At 37.7% G+C, this 21,175-nt stretch overlaps 1 protein-coding gene across 1 annotated transcript in view; it reads left to right on the top strand.

The window, feature by feature from the left end:
• LOC149276068 (high affinity cAMP-specific and IBMX-insensitive 3',5'-cyclic phosphodiesterase 8B-like) overlaps positions 1–21,175 on the top strand; it is a 49,491-nt gene that overhangs the window by 12,731 nt on the left and 15,585 nt on the right. The window contains exons 2-7 of the mRNA XM_089503916.1: positions 14,503–14,562; positions 16,992–17,182; positions 18,214–18,273; positions 18,966–19,023; positions 19,824–19,912; positions 20,552–20,630. Coding sequence (XP_089360042.1) covers positions 14,503–14,562; positions 16,992–17,182; positions 18,214–18,273; positions 18,966–19,023; positions 19,824–19,912; positions 20,552–20,630 — 537 coding nt within the window. The remainder of the gene's footprint in view (positions 1–14,502; positions 14,563–16,991; positions 17,183–18,213; positions 18,274–18,965; positions 19,024–19,823; positions 19,913–20,551; positions 20,631–21,175) is intronic.

Raw genomic sequence — 21,175 nt, 5'->3', positions numbered from 1 at the left:
GAAATGTCAGTGTTTTTGAAAGAAAGGCAAATTTTGTCCGTTAAAAGAACATAGAATGGATCAGAAATACAGTGTAGATGTTGTTAATATTGTAAATAACTATTGTTGCTGAAATGGCTGATTTTTATAGAATATCTTTATAGGGGTACAGAGGCCCTTTCACTCCCATCACTCCTGTGTTCCAACGGCACGTTGTGTTCACTAATCCAAGTTAAAGGTTAAAGGGCTATTTGATTATAAGCTAAAAAGCTCTCAGTGCTGATAACTAGGGGCTTAAGAATGTTTTCTATAAGGCCAGATATAGATTCAGTGAGAGTTCCTGAATCAGCACTGAGAGCTTTTTACAGGACATCACTGATTTTCTCAATAAACTGAGCAAAGTTAGTAACCTCCCTGCCAATACTATACTTGCAACCATGGATGTGGAGTGTTTATATAGCAGCATCCCCCATAAAGATGGTATTGAGGCCTGCATCAAATTCCTCTCCTCCAGCAATGCCACACAAAAATATGATAGCGAAACCATCGCCAAGCTCATAGAATTCATACTGACACACAACTATTTCAATTTCTATGACACTAAATACCTACAAATGACCGGGACAGCCATGGGCACAAAAATGTCACCGCAATATGCCAATCTTTTCATGGCTGACTTGGAACAGAGATTCCTAGCCACTCACCCCCACAAACCGCATAATTATTATCGCTACATCGACGACATCTTCATAATATGGACAGAAGGAGAAGAAAACATTTTAAAATTCCACGAATCTTTCAATTCATTCCACCCATCTATAAAACTCAAAATGAATTTCTCAAAACACCGTGTGAGCTTCCTGGACTGCGCCATAACTGTCACCTCCGGCTTTCTTCACTCTTCCACAGACAGGTACAGCTACCTTCACAATTCAAGCTTTCATCCCAAACACACTAAACAAGGTATCATTTACAGCCAAGCCATCAGACCGTATTTGCTCTGACACTCAGGACCGAGACAAACACCTGGGCGTGCTGGCAGAGTCATTTCAGAAGAAGGGCTACAAGGAAAAAACTATATCCAAAAAAATTTAATCTGCTGTAAGAACACCACGGGAAAGGCTTCTAGAATACAAAAAAAAGGATAACACAAGCAGGATCCCTCTGGTAGTTACCTACAACCCAACTCTTGAGGAAATCCGCAAAATTATTAAAGACCTACAGCCGATATTCTCAGAAGACCCCATACTGAAAAAAATATTCCCTCAGCCCCCAATACTGGCATTTAAGCAACCACCAAACCTGAGGAAAAGATTAGTGCGCAGCAAACTGGCACTACACAGAATGGCACTGTACCATGCAACAAATCCCGCTGCAAACTTTGCCAACATATATGTGACAGCAACACAGCCAGTCACAACAACAAAACATACATCATCAAAGATTCTTACTCATGTACATCGGCAAACGTGGTGTACATGATACAATGCTCTGCATGTGACAAAGGGTGCTACATTGGAGAAACTGGGCTTAAGCTGCACCTTTAGAATGAACCTGCACCGAAGCTCCATCAAAAACCATGAGGAAGAAAAATATTGCACCCCGGTAGGACATCATTTCACACAGAACAATCACTCCATCCAAAACCTAAAAATTAAAGTACTCAAAGGAAATTTCAGAGACTCTCAGGAAAGAAAAACATTTGAGATGAAAATGATAACACATTTTAACACCATAAAAGAGGGACTTAATGTGGATTCTGGTTTCCTTACACACTGCCAGAACTTCATATGAACTTCATCTAGTCATCCAATGTCTAATTGCTGTTATTATCTTTGATGTTTTATTGTGGTTATTGGTTCCCTAAGTTTATTTGTTCTGTCCCTGGGTTATCTCTCTACCTCTCTGCATTTCTCACCTCCAGACCTATTATTTACGACACCCCACTCAACCCCCCCCTTCTCTTATACCATCACTTGTTTTAAGTTGTAACCTCTATCATGTTGATTAGTATTGCTTCAGACCTGATGAAGGGAGGATAACTCTCCAAAGCTTGTCTATTTAATATTATGTTAGTCCAATAAAAAAGGTATCACCGCATACTCTGCAATACTCTATTTTTTGACATCGTGTCTACTGGACTAATACGGCTTCACCCTTTTACATATATATATATATATATATATATATATATATATATATGTGTGTGTAAGTTAGTGAATCAGGCCCTCTGTACCTATTGGTATTGGTTAGGGGTCTGTTAGTTTTGAATCTATGTATTGTAAGAAGCGCGGCGTAAATTGTTGGTGCTATATATAAATAAACAGAGGTTTACTAGATTGTGTTAACGTGCAAATTCTGTAAACAGCACATTGGAATTGTACCATTCAATTGAATATGCTATTTAGAATTGGTTATGATATTATTTCCTCTTTCGATGAAAATAGGACTCTATTGATGTCATCATTTAAATTTAAGTATGCACCATGCCAAATTCAACAATTATAGCAACCTTTTATCAGAGGGTATACCAAAATGGGAACGGTAGTAATTTTTTTTAAACAAATGGTAGGGTGTTTATTGTTAACGCAAGATTGTCTAGTTGTTATCTTCCAACCATTGTGTAACTTCCATAATGTTTTGCCAGCCTGAAATGCTGATTGATTGTTATGCAAGTAATACTTCTGTTACAATGTATTGAAATGTAGTACAGCCTGTATTTGATACAATATGACAGTTACAATATGGTTGTAATATTTTAACAGTAAAAAACATATAATAACCTTTTCATAGTGGTTTGAGGCCAATTTGCTTTTGAGGGCTTTTATTGATCATATTCTAATTTAGAGACAAATGCAACGTTTAAATAATTTTAAATAATGGTTTTTGATCTGTGCATATCAACCAATTATTTTTTTAGCGTGTATGCTCCTTTAACCTTGACTACTTCTGGACAACTCCCAGGATCTTGTTGGGTCTGGATCTAAACGTTTGCGGTTGACATTTTTCTTACCGTTCTCTAAAGAAGTGTTAATTTTACGTGACCTACAGTATATATATATATATATATATATATAATGTGTGTGTGTATATATATAGGTCACTATAACAGAAAACTATATACAGTATATATACATTATATGTGACATAGAATATAAGGGCTTGCATCCAATGAGAGCACAAAAGACAGCATGAAAAAATGTCTGTAATGTGCATGCGCTGACATCATTGGATCAACATGGGGGTTTTGAGGAAGAGGATGGATCTATTAACTAAAACTATTTGTGTGTGAATGCAATAAAATGTGTCTAGAAATAATGATCATGTAGAGGTTTACAATAATGATAATAAGCGCTCAAATGAGGAGCATGCTATTCTGTAAAATACTACTACTACTGGGAGCACCAGTTAACAGTGATGACCCTATAAAAGTTGCAAACTTTGGATCAATCACCATAGATCTAAAAGGAATGTTTCCACAGATTACCCCATGGTGAGTCCTTGTCCCAGAACATTGGACATGTTTAGCAGAAGACCTTCATACACTTGATAAAGACCTCATTGTGAGATCGAAATGTTGTTGCTGTTGTCCTTCAATAAATCTGCCTGAGCTGGAACCCTTGAGTGCCTGCAGCCTTTATTTATTTTGATCTACTGGGGAGCTGGCCCTTCTTGGCACAGTTAAGCACCTGAGTTCCTTTGGTGTGTGTGCAGATTCCTCATTCTGGTGACTTCAAACACTTTAAACATTTAGCTTTTTAAACAGCTCATCGCAAACATTCTCTTATAGTGACTCCCTAACTGTGGTAACCAAATAGCTTTAATAATGATTCTAATCAAAGCCATTATTAACCCCTTAAGGACCGGGCTCGTTTTTTCTTTTTGTACCCTGTGGGACCGAGGCTGTTTTAATACTTTTGTGGTGCTTGTCTTCAGCTGTAATTTTCTCCTCACCCATTTAGTGTACCCACATAAGTTATATATTGTTTTTTTCAGGACAAGATGGGCTTTCTTCAGATGCCATTATTTTGATCGTATCATCTTATTTACTATAAAAAAAATAAAAAAAACATGGTGAAAAATTGAAAAAAACCCACATTTTATGACTTTTATTTGAAAAATCTTTTACTCACCTAAAAAAGCAAGTAAAAATCTAGTAAAATAGATTCTACTACTTGTCCTGAGTTTAGAAATACCCAATGTTTTTATGTTTTTTTGCTGTTTTTTGTAAGTTATAGGGCAATAAGTACAAGCAGCGTTTTATGATTTCCAAATCTTTTTTAACAAATCTGGTCAGTCTGCCTCCATCTCCTCTTTGGAACATCTTTGAAGCCGGTTAACTCAATTTAACCCATTCAAACCATATATTTTTGAAAACTAGACACCCCAGGGTATTCCAAATGCTGTTATTTTAACCCTTTCCATGCACCAATTATACAACTACACTTTGTCAAACTTTGTAATAGTAATTTTTTTTTTTTTTTTTCACACAAATTGTACTTTAGTTATAGATATACAGGTCCTGGTATATGCCACTGTCAAACAACACCCCAACGTGTGTTCAGGAACATCTCCTGAGTGCAGTGATACCCGACATGCATGGGTTTGTCGTGTTGTTTGAGATTTAAAATGCCACATTTGGGAAGTGCGCTTTTTTTCTCCATTTTGGTCAGTCTGTACCTATGCCCTATCTTTGAGCTCGGCCACTCCAATTTACCCCATCAGCCATTTTTTTTTTATATTAGACACCCCTTGGGTATTTGAAGTGCTTTTATTTTAACTCTTTGTTGATATTTTTGAGAATTTTTATTTTAGTTTTTTAATACTTTTTTTTATATTTTTTTACACATTTTGCTGGTACTGGATGGTTCATCTAGTGACATCACTGCATAATTATTTTTAAATGTTAGCACATTTTTTTATTATTTATTATTTTTTATTTTTTATTATTTTTGTAATATTTTACTAATCACATTGTGATTAGAAAGCTGGGCTCCATTGACTTGCATGGTTGAGTGCAGTACCTGTATTCAACCTGCAAGTGGAGCCAGAGTTCTCTAGAGGGTCTGGAGACCGTCTAGCGAACTCTTTCATCTTTATTGTTTTTTTTCCCGGGCCGCCGCCATCTTGCTGATGGCGAAGATCACCGGCAGCTGCGGCTGTGACCGCTCTCCGGAGCGGTCACAGCCCATCCAGAGGTAAGTGTTTGGTGTCGCTGGATGCCTCCTGATCGAGGCATTCCAGCGACACCATTTAAGTTTAGGAGGCGATCGCTGATCGCCTCCTAAACGCTTTTAAAACGGGCGTCCCCGGGGCTGTTGACGCCCCGGGGAGGGGCCAGACATGGCCCCCGATGCCGATCTCGGCCTTGCTGAATGCCTCGACATCGAGGCATTACAGTAACGCCGTTTAAGCGAAGAAAGTGATCGTTGATCACTTTCTAAGCTTATTTAATTTTTTGACGGTTCAGGACTGTCAAAGGTCGTTAAGCAACCGTTTTTCCATGACGGTCCTGAACCGGCAAAGGTCGTTAAGGGGTTAAAGAGGAAAAGATTTTCTAAATTGTCACCGTTATAAATTGTCACACAGAAATCTCAGCTGTCATTTTCCAGTAAAACATTCTAGTTGGGATGCTCAGATATTTCAACTTTTCAACTTGGGTGCTGGGCAAGCCAGGGCTGGCCTTTGGGGTGTGCGACCTGTGATCTATGCCAGCTATGTGGGTCAGTGAATACTAATGTCCATTTTTAAGTCAATAATTGCACAAATACCCGGTGGAAAAAACTAGGGAAGCCTATACCAATAGCACATATAATTAAAAAGTTAATTTAATGATGTGATAGTTGGAGTTATGCTGTACCACCCTCAGTGTCAAAAAGTTAATAAATCACGGAGTTTGGGGAAATTTGTATTATGATTTTATAAGTAAAGTCTTTAAGGGGGTACTACACATTAAAGGATTTAATTACTGTAGTATACTACATTTTCTTGTCTTTGTTCACTAAAACACGATGTTATTTATTCAGAAGGTATACAGAGTGTTCTGCGCAGGTTCAACGAGTTCACGCCAAAAAAAACTATTGTAAGTCGGTCACTAAGCAACTAGTTGAGTATTGATAAAAGAAAACCAGACTACAGCATGCTTCGTACACACTGTATGTTACAGCTGGTGATGACCCTCATGTAGAAAGTATCTAGGAGCTACTATCTCGCATAATAATGGGATGTTATCATTATAGGAAACGTAGAATCATGTGGCTATTGGCATATATATATATATATATATATATATATATATATATATATCTTTGATCTTTGTCCAATCAGATCACTCTTTTGACATCACTACTGCTATCCTTAAACTTACAGTACAACCCTATAACTCTAAAATTAAGCTTATTTTGAGTTTTTGACCCATCTGCATACCTGCCAACAATCCCGAATTTCCCGGGACAGTCCTTTTTCTTTCAGTCCTGTCCCGTCAAATTCGGGTTAATTAGGTATGCAAATGTAGGTAGAATAAATAAATATAATACATTAAATAACTTTAGTAATATAATAAGAAATGTACCCCTTATTTTTAATAACACCTATTAAATTTAAATTTAAAATTAAATTAATAATAGACCTTTAACCAGCTGCACTACTACTATCCTTAACCACAGTCCTGAATTTCCCGGGACAGATCTAGAGACAGATATATATATATATATATATATATATATATATATATATATATATACTGTAATGTACAGTATATCAAGCCCTATGAATAGCAAGCCAGATGGCAGCACTAAGAATCTGTTGCTTTAGTCATATACACTTAATTGACAAAGTATTGGGACACACAACCATTTAACCAACAGGGGCTTTTATGACATTGTGACGACCCCCCAAAATCTAAATATTAATTTAGGAAAAAACCAAAAAGCCTGAATATAAGACTACCCTATAGGAAAAAAAGTTTTACCAGTAAATATTAATTCATGTAAACAATTTTTTGATATTTAATAAAAGCTATGATTGAGAAAAATATATTTTTTTATTTCCTTTTATTTGCCAACCTGCCCCCCCAGTTATGCACATCTGCCCCCAGGGTTGCCACTCTGCCCCCAGAAATGCCTTATACTCCCTATTTGCCACTCTGCCCCATGATGTGCCTTTTAACCCTCTATATGCCACTCTGCCCCATGATATGCCTTTTAACCCCCTATATGCCAGAGTGGCATATAGGGGGTTAAAAGGCATTTCTGGAGGTATATATATATATAACTGCTAACAGCAATCACACTCCTATCAAGCCAAGGCATCCAGTACATGCTGGAACCTGGGGATGATAGGAGTGTGAGTACAGCCTCCCTATGCCATGCTACTACCACCACCACCACCCTTACACATCCATGCTATCACACACTCATTCACAAACATTTAAATACTCATTCATTCCATTAATCACACATACTTGCTCAAAAACCCTCCCCCACCCCCTTACCTGAACTGCAGATCTCTCACTCGAGGACTTCTGCAGGGGCCCGGCTGTGCGAGCAACTTCTCTGGCCCCGCCCCCAGAGGAAGGAAGGGGGAGGCAGAGTTATGTGACACTCTACTAGCTTCCTCTAGAAGTTCTCCTGCTGCTCGCGACCAAAGCACCGGTAAGCAGCCTGGCCCCAGCGGACATTTTTTTGAGGTCTGATTAGAAGACGACCTCGATTATAAGATGAGGGGTATTTTTCAGAGCATTTACTCTGAAAAAAACCTCGTCTTATAATCGAGCAAATACGGTAATATGTATCCAAAGGTCTTTCCACAAGATTTTGGAGGGTTTCTGTGGGAATTTCTGCCCGCTCATCCAGTAGAGGATTTATGATGTCAGATACTGATGTGGAAAGAGAAGGCCTGGCTCACAATCTCCATTCCAGTTCATCCCAAAGGTGCTTGATGGTCTTGAGGTCAGGGCTCTGTGCAGACAGTTAGCTTTTCCATACCACGCACATCCCACCTTGTCTTTATGGACCTTACTTTGTCCACTGGGGCACCGTCATGCTGGAATAGAAAAGGGCCTTCCCCAAACTGTTCCCACTAGCAAAGCATTGTCCAATTTGTCTTGGTATGCTGAAAGGGGCCAAACACATATTAATGACAGAGGGTGGACCAACTGCATATAAATGTCTATGTTTGTAGAATGCAATGTCATAAAAGTCACTGTTGGTGTAATGGTCAAGTGTCCCAATACTTTTGTCCATATATCGAATTAGGGATAGCCTCATACAGTCTTTAGTTGGTAAGGAGTGGGAGGAAAGTGGGAAGAGAGTGGACATAGCCAATTGATGCTGTCCTGCCGTCACCCTGGACTCCACATCAAACACAGAGAGTTCAAACATATGGCAGAGAAGCAGCTCAAGCAGTGCAAGTATTTTGCTGGGTAGTAGTGTTATTCGAGCAAAAATGAGAGGAAAGTGAACAAAAAAGAAAGTACAAGGACCAATAGAAATATAAAGGGATAAAGGAGGGTCATCAAGTGGGAAATGCATTCAGGTATTCCAGCATTCTGGTGAACCCTTCTCATTATTTGTTTCTCCCTGCATTCCTATACTTAATGGGCCACCCCTAGCAGCTCAACTAATACTTATCAGCGAGTAGGTTTCAATGATATGGCATTCTGGATAGTCATCAATCTCTAGTAGCTTTTACTGTACATGTACTGTATAGCTGCTTTGTTTGTGAAGGTGGGAAAAAAGATTGTGAAAACCAATTGAACAATTCTTTACATGTGATTTTCCAAAAGGCTATTTTTGGGTTTAGAAAGCAATTTGTAAATTTGTGAGGCTGGGAAAGGTGTCTAAAACAGAATAAAAACGTTTTTTTTTAATCTTCATGGAATTATTAAATGATAAATTAGATTTATGCCATAAAATTTCATATTGGGTACTACAACAATTTAAATTATACCAACATTCTCACAACAAGGCGTTGATGTAATTAGTGAATAAGCTGTGACATAAAGTCATGAATGCAGTGGTTTGGTTGGGGAGATCCCCTGTAACGGGTTGATTTTGCAGCGGGGCACTGGGGACTTGATCGTCCAAGAGGGTGATCTGCCCACCCTGGTTTTGTAGCAGGGGATCGCCGTAGAGTGACCACATGTCCCGGATTTCCCAGGACAGTCTGGCAGTGGGACTTTATATCCCAGGTCCTGACAGCCTTAATCCCGGAATGGGAGCTCTGAGAGAAGGATGACTTCTCAATTCTCCTGATGGCTGAGAGTTCAGAAGAGTGTAAGCTGAAGCCAGCATCAGGTAACAAACCGACTGTGTGTGATGTATGTGACTGCGTTTGTTTGTGTGACTGTGCTTGTGTAATTTTATTCTCTGAAACTGCTCATGTCTGGTAATAGAGGGGTTGATTCTCTGAAAGTGTTCATGTCTGGTAACAGAGTGGTTCATTCTCTGAAACTGCCTATGCCTGGTGACAGAGAGGTTAAGTCTCTGAAATTGCTCATGTTTGGTAATACATGGTTTAATTCTCTGAAACTGCTCGTGTCTGGCAATAGATGGGTTAATTCTGTAAAACTGCTCATGTCTGGTAATGACTTTGTGTAGTATATTATAATATATAAATATATAACAGAAATAAAATGTGTACAAAAAATAGGAGAGCGCAAAACCTTTAAAGCATAAAAGGCATAAACATTCAGCAACATTCAACAACATTCCTGGGTTGCTGCTAGAATAATAATGACCAATAAGTACACAAAACAAAGCAAGAATTCAGAGCATACCCATACCATTCAAAAAATATCTATCTAAGGCATAAACACTGGGCATTCAGTCACAGTATATGGCCATATATTGCTTAGCCCACCACTATGTCACAGTACTCCAAATTAGTCCGGTCTAATTTTCTATGTCTATATTGCTTACCAGTGGGACTGCACTACATTTTAACCCAGATGAGACTCTCAAGAAATTAAACCCTTCTCTGCAAAGCATTAATGAGGCACCTGTGTGGAAGGAGTGGTGATAAAATGTGGTCACCCTAGACTGCCGCCTCTTGGACCTCCTGCCCTAGGCCTACTCAGCCTAGAGCAGGATGCGTGACTGCATGAGCATTCATCATGGGGTGGTATTTACATCTCATCATGCTCTGCTAACTGGACATTACCAACAAACACGAACCAAACATGCACAACCAACAGGCATCTATACTTTCAAGGCATTTCCTCTCCAGAGTTCATGTTCCTCTTTCCTCCAATGGATGCATCTCTCTTCGAGATTAGAAAGTTTGCTGGTTATGAGTGAGTATCATGTTCACAGTCGCAAAACGTCACAATACCTTCTATATAAACAGTTGTTTTTTTATAGCTCTGTTGTATTTTACAGTCATGGAAGCCTTTTTGATGCCTTCTAAACAAAGATAACACCTATCTTCTTACACAGAAATAGAGAGACACACAGCATTTATTGGTAGTTAAACACTGTCTGGTTTGGCCATTTTATTTGTTTTAAAACCCTAAACTCTGGCCTTGCTTATATTCAGGATGAGTTTTTGATAATGATTTACATGTTTAAATTCATGGTTTTTGACTGTGCCCTCTTATCAGACAATATCTGGTTGCTTGAAAAGTATATGACGTTAATTGTCTGTTTTTCTGGCAAGGTTAATCTTGCCCCAGAGGTCCATCTAGTGGTTCGTCAAATGGAGGTCAGGCAGTTTAATGAAGTTCTTGTACGCAATAGAAGCACTCTTGTGCGTACTTAAGTGTCACTGCAGACGTCTGAGCAAACAACAGATGACAGCGCCCATGTAGAGTACAGCATGGTATATGCAGCGCTTTTTTGAGTGAATAGATGTCTATTTAATGGGACAACATCTACAACACAACACAAGTGGTCACCGGGTTTTTTGCATTTTTGTTACGTCTGTTGAAAAGAACATTACGGAACAGAATCCGTAAGGTGTAAGCAATTCAATTGGTAATTCACCAAGTCTGACAAGGCTTAGAAAATCAAAACAAAAAAATTGTAATGTAATAAAACATTAAAAACCAATATTTAATGATTAATAGAAAGTGTTTAAAGACCTGAGATATTGTAGTAGCACAATATATTATAGGACACAGTAGGGGTGATTTGCCCAAGGTTCAAAACCATTAAAGAAACAGAATCCAACAGTGATGGCAAAAACTGAACTAGATGGTCCATAAATACAACATACAAAGTGTAATGTGTCTCTTATAGACATCTATCAGGAGTTTGCACTAAATAAAGGCACCCAAGATGGACATGTATATGGGTTAACAATCATCATACTTGTTAAGGGGTTGGACATGTTTCTAAAATGCTATCAATTTAAAAGTAATACTGAAAGAATTGTGGTAATTATCTCCTTGCCTAAATATCTAGAAACGTCCTGTTAGAAAAGGTCATGAAAGGTTCATTTTTAGTTGCCCCTAATCTCTACAGTAAGAGGGGGAAAAAAAGAACATTTTGTTAACTTTTGTTTTCGGCAAAAGTGGGACAATTAACATTGTTGATTTTGAAGGCTATGTTAAATGGGCGGTCCTTAAACCCATTGAAAACAATGCATTTTGAGCCCGTACATGTACGGTCAATAAGAGGTTAAACTGCTAGATTAGGTTAAGTAGTGCAGAAATTAACACGTTAAAGAGAAAGAGAGCACAGAAAAAATAGATTTCATAAGAAAATTTGGTGCTTTCATATGTTTCTTTGGGGCTCCCTCCTCATTTTCAGACATTCATATACAAATTTTCTATTTGTATCTAAAATTCATGTGAATCAGAATACATAACTCTAATAAGAGCTATTAATCTGCCCATTGTTGAGCCTGCTGTAAAACCTCTGCTTTTTTCTGATGGTCTACACAGTTTTTTTTTTTTGTTTAGATGAAATCTGTATAAAATCTAACATTAGTATTCATTTAAAAATATTCAACTTAATGCTTCATTTAAAAGAGGAAAACATTTTTGATGATACTATCCCCTAAAACCACCATCTGGAAATCAGTTCATTAAATACCTAAATGTTTAAATGAAATGACATTATCGGTACTCTTTAAGATCCATTACAGTGTCCCTAGTAATCATTCAAAGAGCTGGATGACTTTATGACTGTGATCTGTCTTATCACTCTTCCTGGCAAAATGGAAATAGATAGAGCGGCGTTACAATGGCAGCTTTGATTGCTATATCGTAAAAATAGTTAGCATTAATGACACCTTTTAGATAATATTACCGATAGGCAGCTGCTTGTGTTTTGATAAGATAATGGCTTACAAGTTTACTGCTATTTTTTGGACCCCAGGTGTTGTATAAAGAATAATTTTTTATGTGTTTGGAGGTGTGGGGCAAATCACACTACATCAGCCAACATGTACATACAGTGCATGGAGTCCTAAACTCCTTAGTAATATCACTGCTTGGTCAATTTCACTGCCTTTCTTCAGTTTAACACATCTTCCAACATTTGAAATGACCAAACTGCGACCTGTTTGTTTTAGGGAGTGCAGTAAGACCTTCGGCTGAGAGAATAGCTTCTTATATGACTTTGTAGCTATTGATAACTATTTTTTATGATGACTGGGATACTCTCTGTCATGCAATAAAAGAAAAAGAGAAAAGATGCTCGGTGCTTTTTCCCAAAATGATGTTTGAAGTCCTCAGTGGACCCGGACTACCAATCTTTTCCTTCCCTACCTCCGTAGCTAAAAAAATTAGTCTTCAGAGACCTAGGCCACTGCGGCATTTCTGTGTAAAATGCCCAGCAAACATTCTGAGCTCCTGGGGAAGAAAAAAGATACTTTGTGTCACAAAACCAGAATGTACCTGCATGGGAGTTTTGCTAAAGCAAGAATCAGTTGAGTGTTTGTTAAGTTTATTCTAAGTGGATACCAAAAACATAGTACCCTAAATCAGCACATTTCATGTAGCAGCAGAAGCAAGTCCCAGTGAAGAAGACACTGAAGGTATGTTCAGAGAGGTAGTATATGAGCCAGGAAAGAGTGTCACGTATGCCATGAGCATTGAGTTTTTGTAGGAGTAGCGAGTGGTCAACTGTGTCAAAGGTGGCTGCAGAGGGGTCCAAGAGAATAAGCAGTGAGCACTTTCCTTTTGTCATAGCAGAAGGTTGTAAGTGATTTTAGTAAGTGCAGTTTCTGTTGAATGATGTGGAGGGAAACCAGATTGTAGAAACTCAGGCAGAGAGTTTCAATAGAGGAAATTAGTTAATTGGTTATAAGTTAGTCGTTCCAGCAGTTTGGATGGCAAGGGGAGAAGAGAAGCTGGAAGGTAGTTAGATGGGGATGTGGGATCAAATGAAGAGACATGTTGGCATGTTTAAATGTGGATGGGAATATGCCAGAGCACAAAAGACAGATTAAAGATATTGGTTAGGGTTGGGGTAAGGACACTAGAAGGAGATGGTAGGAGATGGGATGGTACAGGGTGGAGGGCACAGGTGATGAGGTGGGAGGATGAGAGGACCTCAGAAACTTCAGTTAGTCATGTGGAAAACAGATGTTTAAGGTTATGGGAAAAGGAGGAGAAGAATGAAATAAAAAAAGTGTGTCAACTTGTTGCAAGCAACAAAATGTTACCTGCTGTGTTTCTTCTGACATTTTCAGATGAGATATTGCCTGTGTCCCTGTCACCAGAAAGGGACAAATTCAAAAATGTTATTTTATGTTCATCACTAGTTCAAGTAAATCTTACATTTAACTATCATTATTGAAGGTAAGATAAAAGTCTTGCTCTGCATCCCCACACATCTTGTCACAACAGAGATTGACATCTCTAAGGGCAGAGCACCTCTTCCACCAATCTATAAACCGGTATGATGGTGCAAATTTTGCCACCACGGCCATGCCCCATTGTAGACAATGCAGTTATGTTAGGAAGGTAAATACATGATGGTCTATGTCATAATCAGAAAGTAATAGAAAGAATAGGATTTCTGATTAGTTTTTGCTAACTATAGGTGGAACAGCTTGGCTGGAATACGGACTAAACATAGGAGGAATACACGTTATGAGATAAACTCCTATCAACTTGACCACACCAACTGGATATACATCCATTCCTGAGGGTGTAGTGGAGTCCTACAAAAAAAGATGTTTAGGATTTAAATGGTTTAATTATTACTTCATCCTGCGCATAGACAACAACAGAGAAGATACTTTGTAGGCATGTACACCCCCAAAACATAATTATTCAGATGTTAATAATTGTTCAGAGCAATGATACAAAGGCTACTTCTTATTCTGTGAATACTGGTGCTCATAAAGATATAGCAGACTTTTTTGGACTACTCTAACTCAACAACAAAAAATAACATTAATTAATTAAAAACAAGTTAATAAAATTGTATTGCCAATTCACAAAATTGCAGTTTTTTAAGTACATTTTCCAAGCATTTAGTCATTAAAAGCTGTCCTTACTGCTTCCAAAAGTCATGATGCTGACTGTTAAAATGTATACCGTATAGAAAACAAATTTTATTTTTCTTTTAGCAGGTATCTTCAGCAGAACTGTGGCTTGGACCTATGAGACTAACGTTGGATCCCATCCAGGTACTGGCATGTTTGAGATTTGAAATTTATGGAAACATAAGGCAGAAAGCAAATTTAAGACATCAGTATTTTATTCAGCAGACAAAAATTGTTTAGCAAACATTTTGGGGACCACTGTGAGGAAACATCTTCCAAAAATACTCCATTTGAAAAAATAAGTAAAAGCTTATTGTGGATTTAAACCAAAAAAATCTGTTCATTATTGTATTCCATTGTTTTCTCTGTTGTTTCTATTCTCCAGTTACTCAGAAACGTTGTGTCCACATACACAAAATATATTTCTTGATCTTGGTGGGTAGGTATATATTTTTGCAGACTGATGTTTTTTAATATGGCTATATGATAGTTGGGTTCCCTTCATAGAAATAGCTTTTGGGACCTCAGAGGTCTCCTTTTCAGATGGAATCATTAGGCCATATCCACATGTCTTGGTAGAATTAAGGAAAATGTATATAATTGTATTTGTTTAAGAGAGAAGGCAATACCTTTCCTTGGGCCAAAACAGAAAAATAAGTTGAGTCAAATAAGCTTTCAAGACCATCTGTAGAAAAACCATCTGAGGTCACAAAAGCGTATCACTAAAGGCTCCTTTGTAGAAATACAAATGACAGTTTTCAGTTATCTGACACTATATTGATTAGTTAGCTTCTTTGCATAATACACACAGAGGTGAAGAATGCAATAATAAAATTCTACAGACAGGGAAAACCATACATAATAAATAACTGATTATTCATTATTACCTCTGATCTTGTTGTAACATACCATATGCCGTAGTATATGTCACTTATAAAATATACAGAGTCTCAGGATCTTGTCAGTTTAAGGACCGACACATGCTCATAATTGTTTATTTAGTCGAAAGAAGGCTTACATGTGAAAGACTAGAAGACAGTGGGAAATGTTGCTCTCTGACGTCAGCGCTTGTCAGTGTGTATGTGTGTATGCGTATGTTGTGTGTGTGTGTGTGTGTGTGTATGCGTGTGTGTACTGTATTAGTGTCCCCAGTGCAGGGGACGCACTCTAAAGAGGTCACCAAGTCCAGGAATTTATTGATTCCACCACAATGCAGAGTTACCATGGCAACAAACACCAACAAAGCAAGGCCAGGGGGAATACTGGCATGTTTACAAGACCCGAGACTTAATGATTGTCATTAAATCAAAGGAAAATAATTCAACCTTTCCCATGGCAGGGTATTTGCAAGCTCACAAAATGCTGTGCATGTCATATTTCGTAGTTTTTTTCCCGATGCACTTAAAAGTCTTCTAGAGTTTTAGAAATAATACTTTACATACATTTAGATGCAGTGTAAAAATATTTCAGTAAAAACCAAAAGTGATAATACTTATATTGTCGCCCAAGTGTATTTAGTTAAAGTCTTCTGATATATGCCATGGAAAACTTTTCCATTGATTTATATTTGTTATATCTACTCACTGATGTCCAGTTGCCTAACGGCAAACTTGTTTTGGATATTTTGCTAAGATACCAAGTAGAATTTTGTACACAAAGGAGATTAAGCCAGTCTGTTGCCTGTCTCAAGATTGTAAGCTTGCGAGCCGGGCTCTCTCCACCCAATGCATCGGTTTGTGTTAGTCCGTCAATTCTCGTCTTGTCAGACCCCTTGAATATATGTATTGTATTGTAAGAAGTGCCTAAATTGTTGGTGCTATATAAATAAAAGATAATAATTAAAAAAAGAAAGCTTACCAGTGTCTTACTCCAGTGCAAGATTTGAGATGTGATCTTTTAGTCTGTCATTCTCGCTGCTTAGTCAGGGCCTTTTCCCCAGACCTCAAATATACTCAGCTGTATAGTAAGTATAGTATAGTAAGGCAGATTTGGTATTTGGTTTGGGGACTTGTGGTTGCTCAGTTAGGGTTTCATGTATGTGGTCATCACTTGAAGGATGCTTTACGCCAGACCCATTTAGTGATCATGACCGGGTTCGTGGCCATTCCAACTTATCGGTACTAGGATATCCGATCATTGATGTGTATGGAAAATGTGGAGTACGAGCAGTAAAAACAAATGGTAAAACCCCATATCTGTGGCAGATGAATTCTTTCTGTTAACATTTCTTTTCTGAATATATTACACTAGTAATAAAAGTATTGTAAATCCTAAAAAGATTTGGCCCCTCTCTGCAGTGGAAAAAATATTAAAGAAAGGGGTCTTGGAGAAAAAAATGAAGAATCAGCATTGGCTCTGAAATATAAAGAAAATAACATGTCCCGGTCCTCGATCTGTCGCAATCATTATTAGTTGCCCAGTTTGGTTCCTATTAAGTCTTTATAACATGTTTATACAGTAATGTGTGCACTATCATTGTTTGGTTGTGTGTCCAATATACCCAAAATGTTTTGAATTAACCAGCATGGTTCAATCTAATTTGCCATGAGATCAACACAGTTTTGTGTTTCCAGGTCCTGTTAGTATTCGCAAAAGAAGATAGCCAGAGTGATGGCTTTTGGTGGGCCTGTGACAGAGCCGGGTACAGATGTCATATCGCTCGGACACCAGAAACAGCACTAGAATGTTTCCTGGATAAGCATCATGAAATAATTGTTATAGATCATAGGCATTCGAGATATCTTGATGCAGATGCTGTGTGCAGGTATGTAGCGTAGTGCTATTTCAATGTGTCAGATTGAGCCATTATTTGGATATCTTATTTTGCAGAGGATAGAACAGCCTTTTTCTCACTTATGCATATCCTCGGTACCCATCTCTGTACCCCTGCCCTACCTTCTAAGAGAAACCATCTTTGAAGATAAAGAATAAACACCACATCTTTTATAGAAAGGTTTTTCTGTGAGGCAACAGGAAGCGTTTTTGGCAATCGTGGATGCCAATGATGGACTGAAATATTTACAACCTCTCACACCCTAACACTATAAGGAGTTGTAGTTTATATAGCTAGATTTAAACTGTTCTGTTAAAATGTTCTGTTGACCTGTGAAAGAAAAGTACTAAATTAGAAAAAATAAAAGCAGAAAAATGTATAAGGTTTCTCATCCTTTCTTTCTCCTACATTGTACCTTGGTGTATCAGGAACAATGATAATTAAAAACCAACAGACTAATCGTATAACATAGATTTTGAACCGATCTTTTCAGTGCCCTTCCACAGTGGGAGATTGAGGGTTACATTTCTGTAATTTGATTTCTATATTCCAGAGTCCGCTTGCTAAAACCTCACATCTAACTAGGATTTCATTCCAACTTCCTCCCTGGAATTTTTGTTGGTTCACAAGACTGGTCCAGATTTATTGGAAATGTTTAGTACAGCTGTTGCCTACATCCAAATGTGTTAAATGATTTGACCTTGATTGTGTTTGTAGCAGTTTTATATTAATATTGATATTCTATAGCGATGATTTTAATGGGGTAGAATTATTGACGTTCAGAATAAATCATCTCACATGTAGACCATAGCTTATAAACATCACGATTTGCATGAATTACATTTTTGGGATGTTTTGGGACACCCACTCTACATTTGTTTTACATGAATAATTCTCGCTGATAATTTGATGTCTTGAAAACCAATGCAGTTGGCTCCAAATCATTATTTTAGATACTGGAGGAGCGTATCAGTCTAGAATCCTGTGTGAGGAGTCACATGTCTCTATTTGTCTTTTTCTAGATCAATAAGAGCAACCAAACCAGCAGAGCACACTACAATATTAGCAGTAGTTCCACGGGTGTAAGTTGCTTTTATTTGTTTGCTATCGCTACCTGTTTTTTATTTTGGTTATTGTTCGTATGCAGTTTTTTCCAGTCCATGTCATAATGTCAGATATTACAGTGATGCTATAAGAAGCTGGTTATCTCATGTTGGAAATGTGATAATGGACCCACTTGACCGTTGCCATACATAGCAGAAATCATTATTTTAAACCCATTCCGTTCCACTTTAAAACCCAACCTGCATTGGAAGTCCATGAATTGTCTTTCGTATTAGGTAAATAATTTCTCAGGGTTAAACAACAGGTTAATATGATTGGTATTATTACATCTTATTCATAGAGCCAGCAGACTTTATGGCGTTTTTAGAATGAAGGGCAAATACAACAGTAACGTTAAAATTCATATACTTGAAGACAAACTGGAGACACTGGAAGACAAAAAGAAAATGCAAGAAACGGAAGGGAGTACTGTAGTTGTTGTGTTCTTTCTTTTTGCCATTTTTTCCAGGGCTGAATTTACCACCCAAGTGTCTTCCCCTATAGTTGACCTTCATATCACTGTGAGCAGGCAGGGTAAATACTGAATAGGGCAGAAAACAAAATGTCATTTTGTTGTTTGGTTTTGCGTATTTTTTTCATATATACAAGGGATTGAGGAGGATTGAGGAGGGTAGCATATTAAGTAAAACTATATTTGCTTTTACTACAGAGCTTCAGGACAAGAAGAAACATCTGTCCTTCCACTTCTTCACACTGGATTCAACCGGGTAGGATCTAACAGTCGGCTTTACCAGCGCTAGTTAGCATTTTTTCTGCAGGATAAGTAGTTAATGAGTGACTGTCACCTTTTAGATTCACAGTCCTTGTATTCACAATGCCCAGTAGGCTGGTGCCTAATGCCGCCAAACAAATATAATCTTTGCTGCTCATGCAGCAGATCTCGTTCAGATCTTTTGTTTTAAGGATTTAGTTTGACCTATTAATAGCAATTTATGACATACCCAGGGGCATAACCCCCCCCCCAAACAGCTGGTATGTACCAACATTGCCCCCAAACAACTTGTCTGTGGCTTCCTTGCCCCCCTTTCCACCATACATTCTGGCACATATATATGCAGACACGCTTACACAAATGACACACACTTACTCATACTCACTAACTCATAAATGCTCACACAATTACACATGCATGCCCCCTTCACAATTACACGTGCATGCTCACACACAATTACACACACAATTACACATGCATGCTCACACACACACACACGCAGTGTGCGAGCAGCTTTGGTTTCACCTCGGGGTCATGACGTCACGTGACCACGATACGTTCCTGTCTCCCTGTGCCCGTTCAAAATAGTTTTGAAACCAAACTATTTTGAATTGGTAGAAGGAGACACGAACAAAGGGTCGCCTTGTAGTTATTCCAGTGGACATACCTGGAAACTTGTCACTTTAATATAGTGTCATATGTATATAAAACATGCACATATTATTATGCGTGCGTTATGTGTTTGTACAATTACTCAATACACATTATTTCTGTTTTATTTGGTTTTTTTTACAGAGATTTGTGGAAAACAGTAGTATGATTGCTTGCTATAATGAGCTAATCCAGATAGAGCACGGGGAGGTGCGTTCGCAATGCAAACTGCGGTATGTAAAAACAGTATTGGCCTCTCAGGGCATAAAGCACAATCATGAGATGTGTCAATAGCCAACCATAGACCAGCAGTGTACATAGCACTCGACATAAAATGCTTTAGATTCAGACACATCATGGTTCATTGAGTCCCAGAAAATTGTCACAAAACATTACATTTTCAGCTCATGTCTATTAATTCTCCTAATTACTTTTTTTGAGGTTCAAAGGCTCAGAAAAATATTTTCATTTTACCAGCCGAATCAAAATTATTCATTTTAAGTCCCAGATGTGGCCGTTGTACTTACATCACATTACATTCTAAAAATATATATATATATGGTTGCATTTCATGAAAGAAATTTTAGTGTAAATATGCATTAATGGTAGCAGTGTTGCACTAATGTTGAAAGTTTCAGGTGAGGACATGTGAGTTGTCTTTCAACTCTCATGCCCTCGTCTGAAGCTAATAAGAGTCACTTGTGTATTACGGTTCTTAATACGCACATTGTTTTGCAAGAGTTAAAATGTAAGGACATGCGACTGAAATTTCTTCTGGTCAATCAACATAACCTTTATCTCGACTGTCAACTTGACTTCTTAGTGAATAGACCCAATTGTTAAGAGTAACCTGAACTATTTGTTTATTACAGGGCCTGCAATTCAATATTCACAGCCTTAGATAACTGTCAAGAAGCCATAGAAATAACAAGTGAAGATCACATAATACAGGTACATTTGTCAGAATAGATATATCTGTTTCAGTTTCTAAAGTTTATTAGTTTAAAATCTCTGTCTTACACATTCCTTGGGGGCAAGATTATCTGGCAGATGTGCATTATATAGAATGGTATGAAGGTGTTTCAATGGAAATAGATTATTTAATCTTTAATATTATTTCTTAAATAATAAAAATAATTCAAATATAATGAATATTAACCTGTACCCCGATAAGCAAATGTTCTACTATGTGACACATTTCATTGTGGATACAGATGATTTAGAATAGTTTATCCCATGATTTACTGGTCATTGCCCATCTAAAACGCATGTACTTTATCTGGTGGTCCCAGATAATGGCAATAACTAGGGTGGCTAATTTTCTTCTACATGAGATGGGTTTAAAGATCTAGAAGTACCCCATGGCAAGTGATAGAAACTATACCTAAGCTATATAGAACATGATATTTATGATCACACATTTGTTTCAAGATAAAATACATCATAGCGATACAAAGAATTTGAAGAATAAAAAGAATCTGTAATTCACCCTCCAG

The sequence above is a fragment of the Sceloporus occidentalis genome, unplaced genomic scaffold (assembly GCF_023333645.1).
Source record: "Sceloporus occidentalis isolate IW3139 unplaced genomic scaffold, rSceOcc1.0.p SCAF_248, whole genome shotgun sequence".
NCBI classification, from domain to species: domain Eukaryota; kingdom Metazoa; phylum Chordata; class Lepidosauria; order Squamata; family Phrynosomatidae; genus Sceloporus; species Sceloporus occidentalis.
The sequence above is the reverse complement of the archived record's forward strand: the minus strand, read 5'-3'. Positions and strand labels throughout refer to the sequence as shown.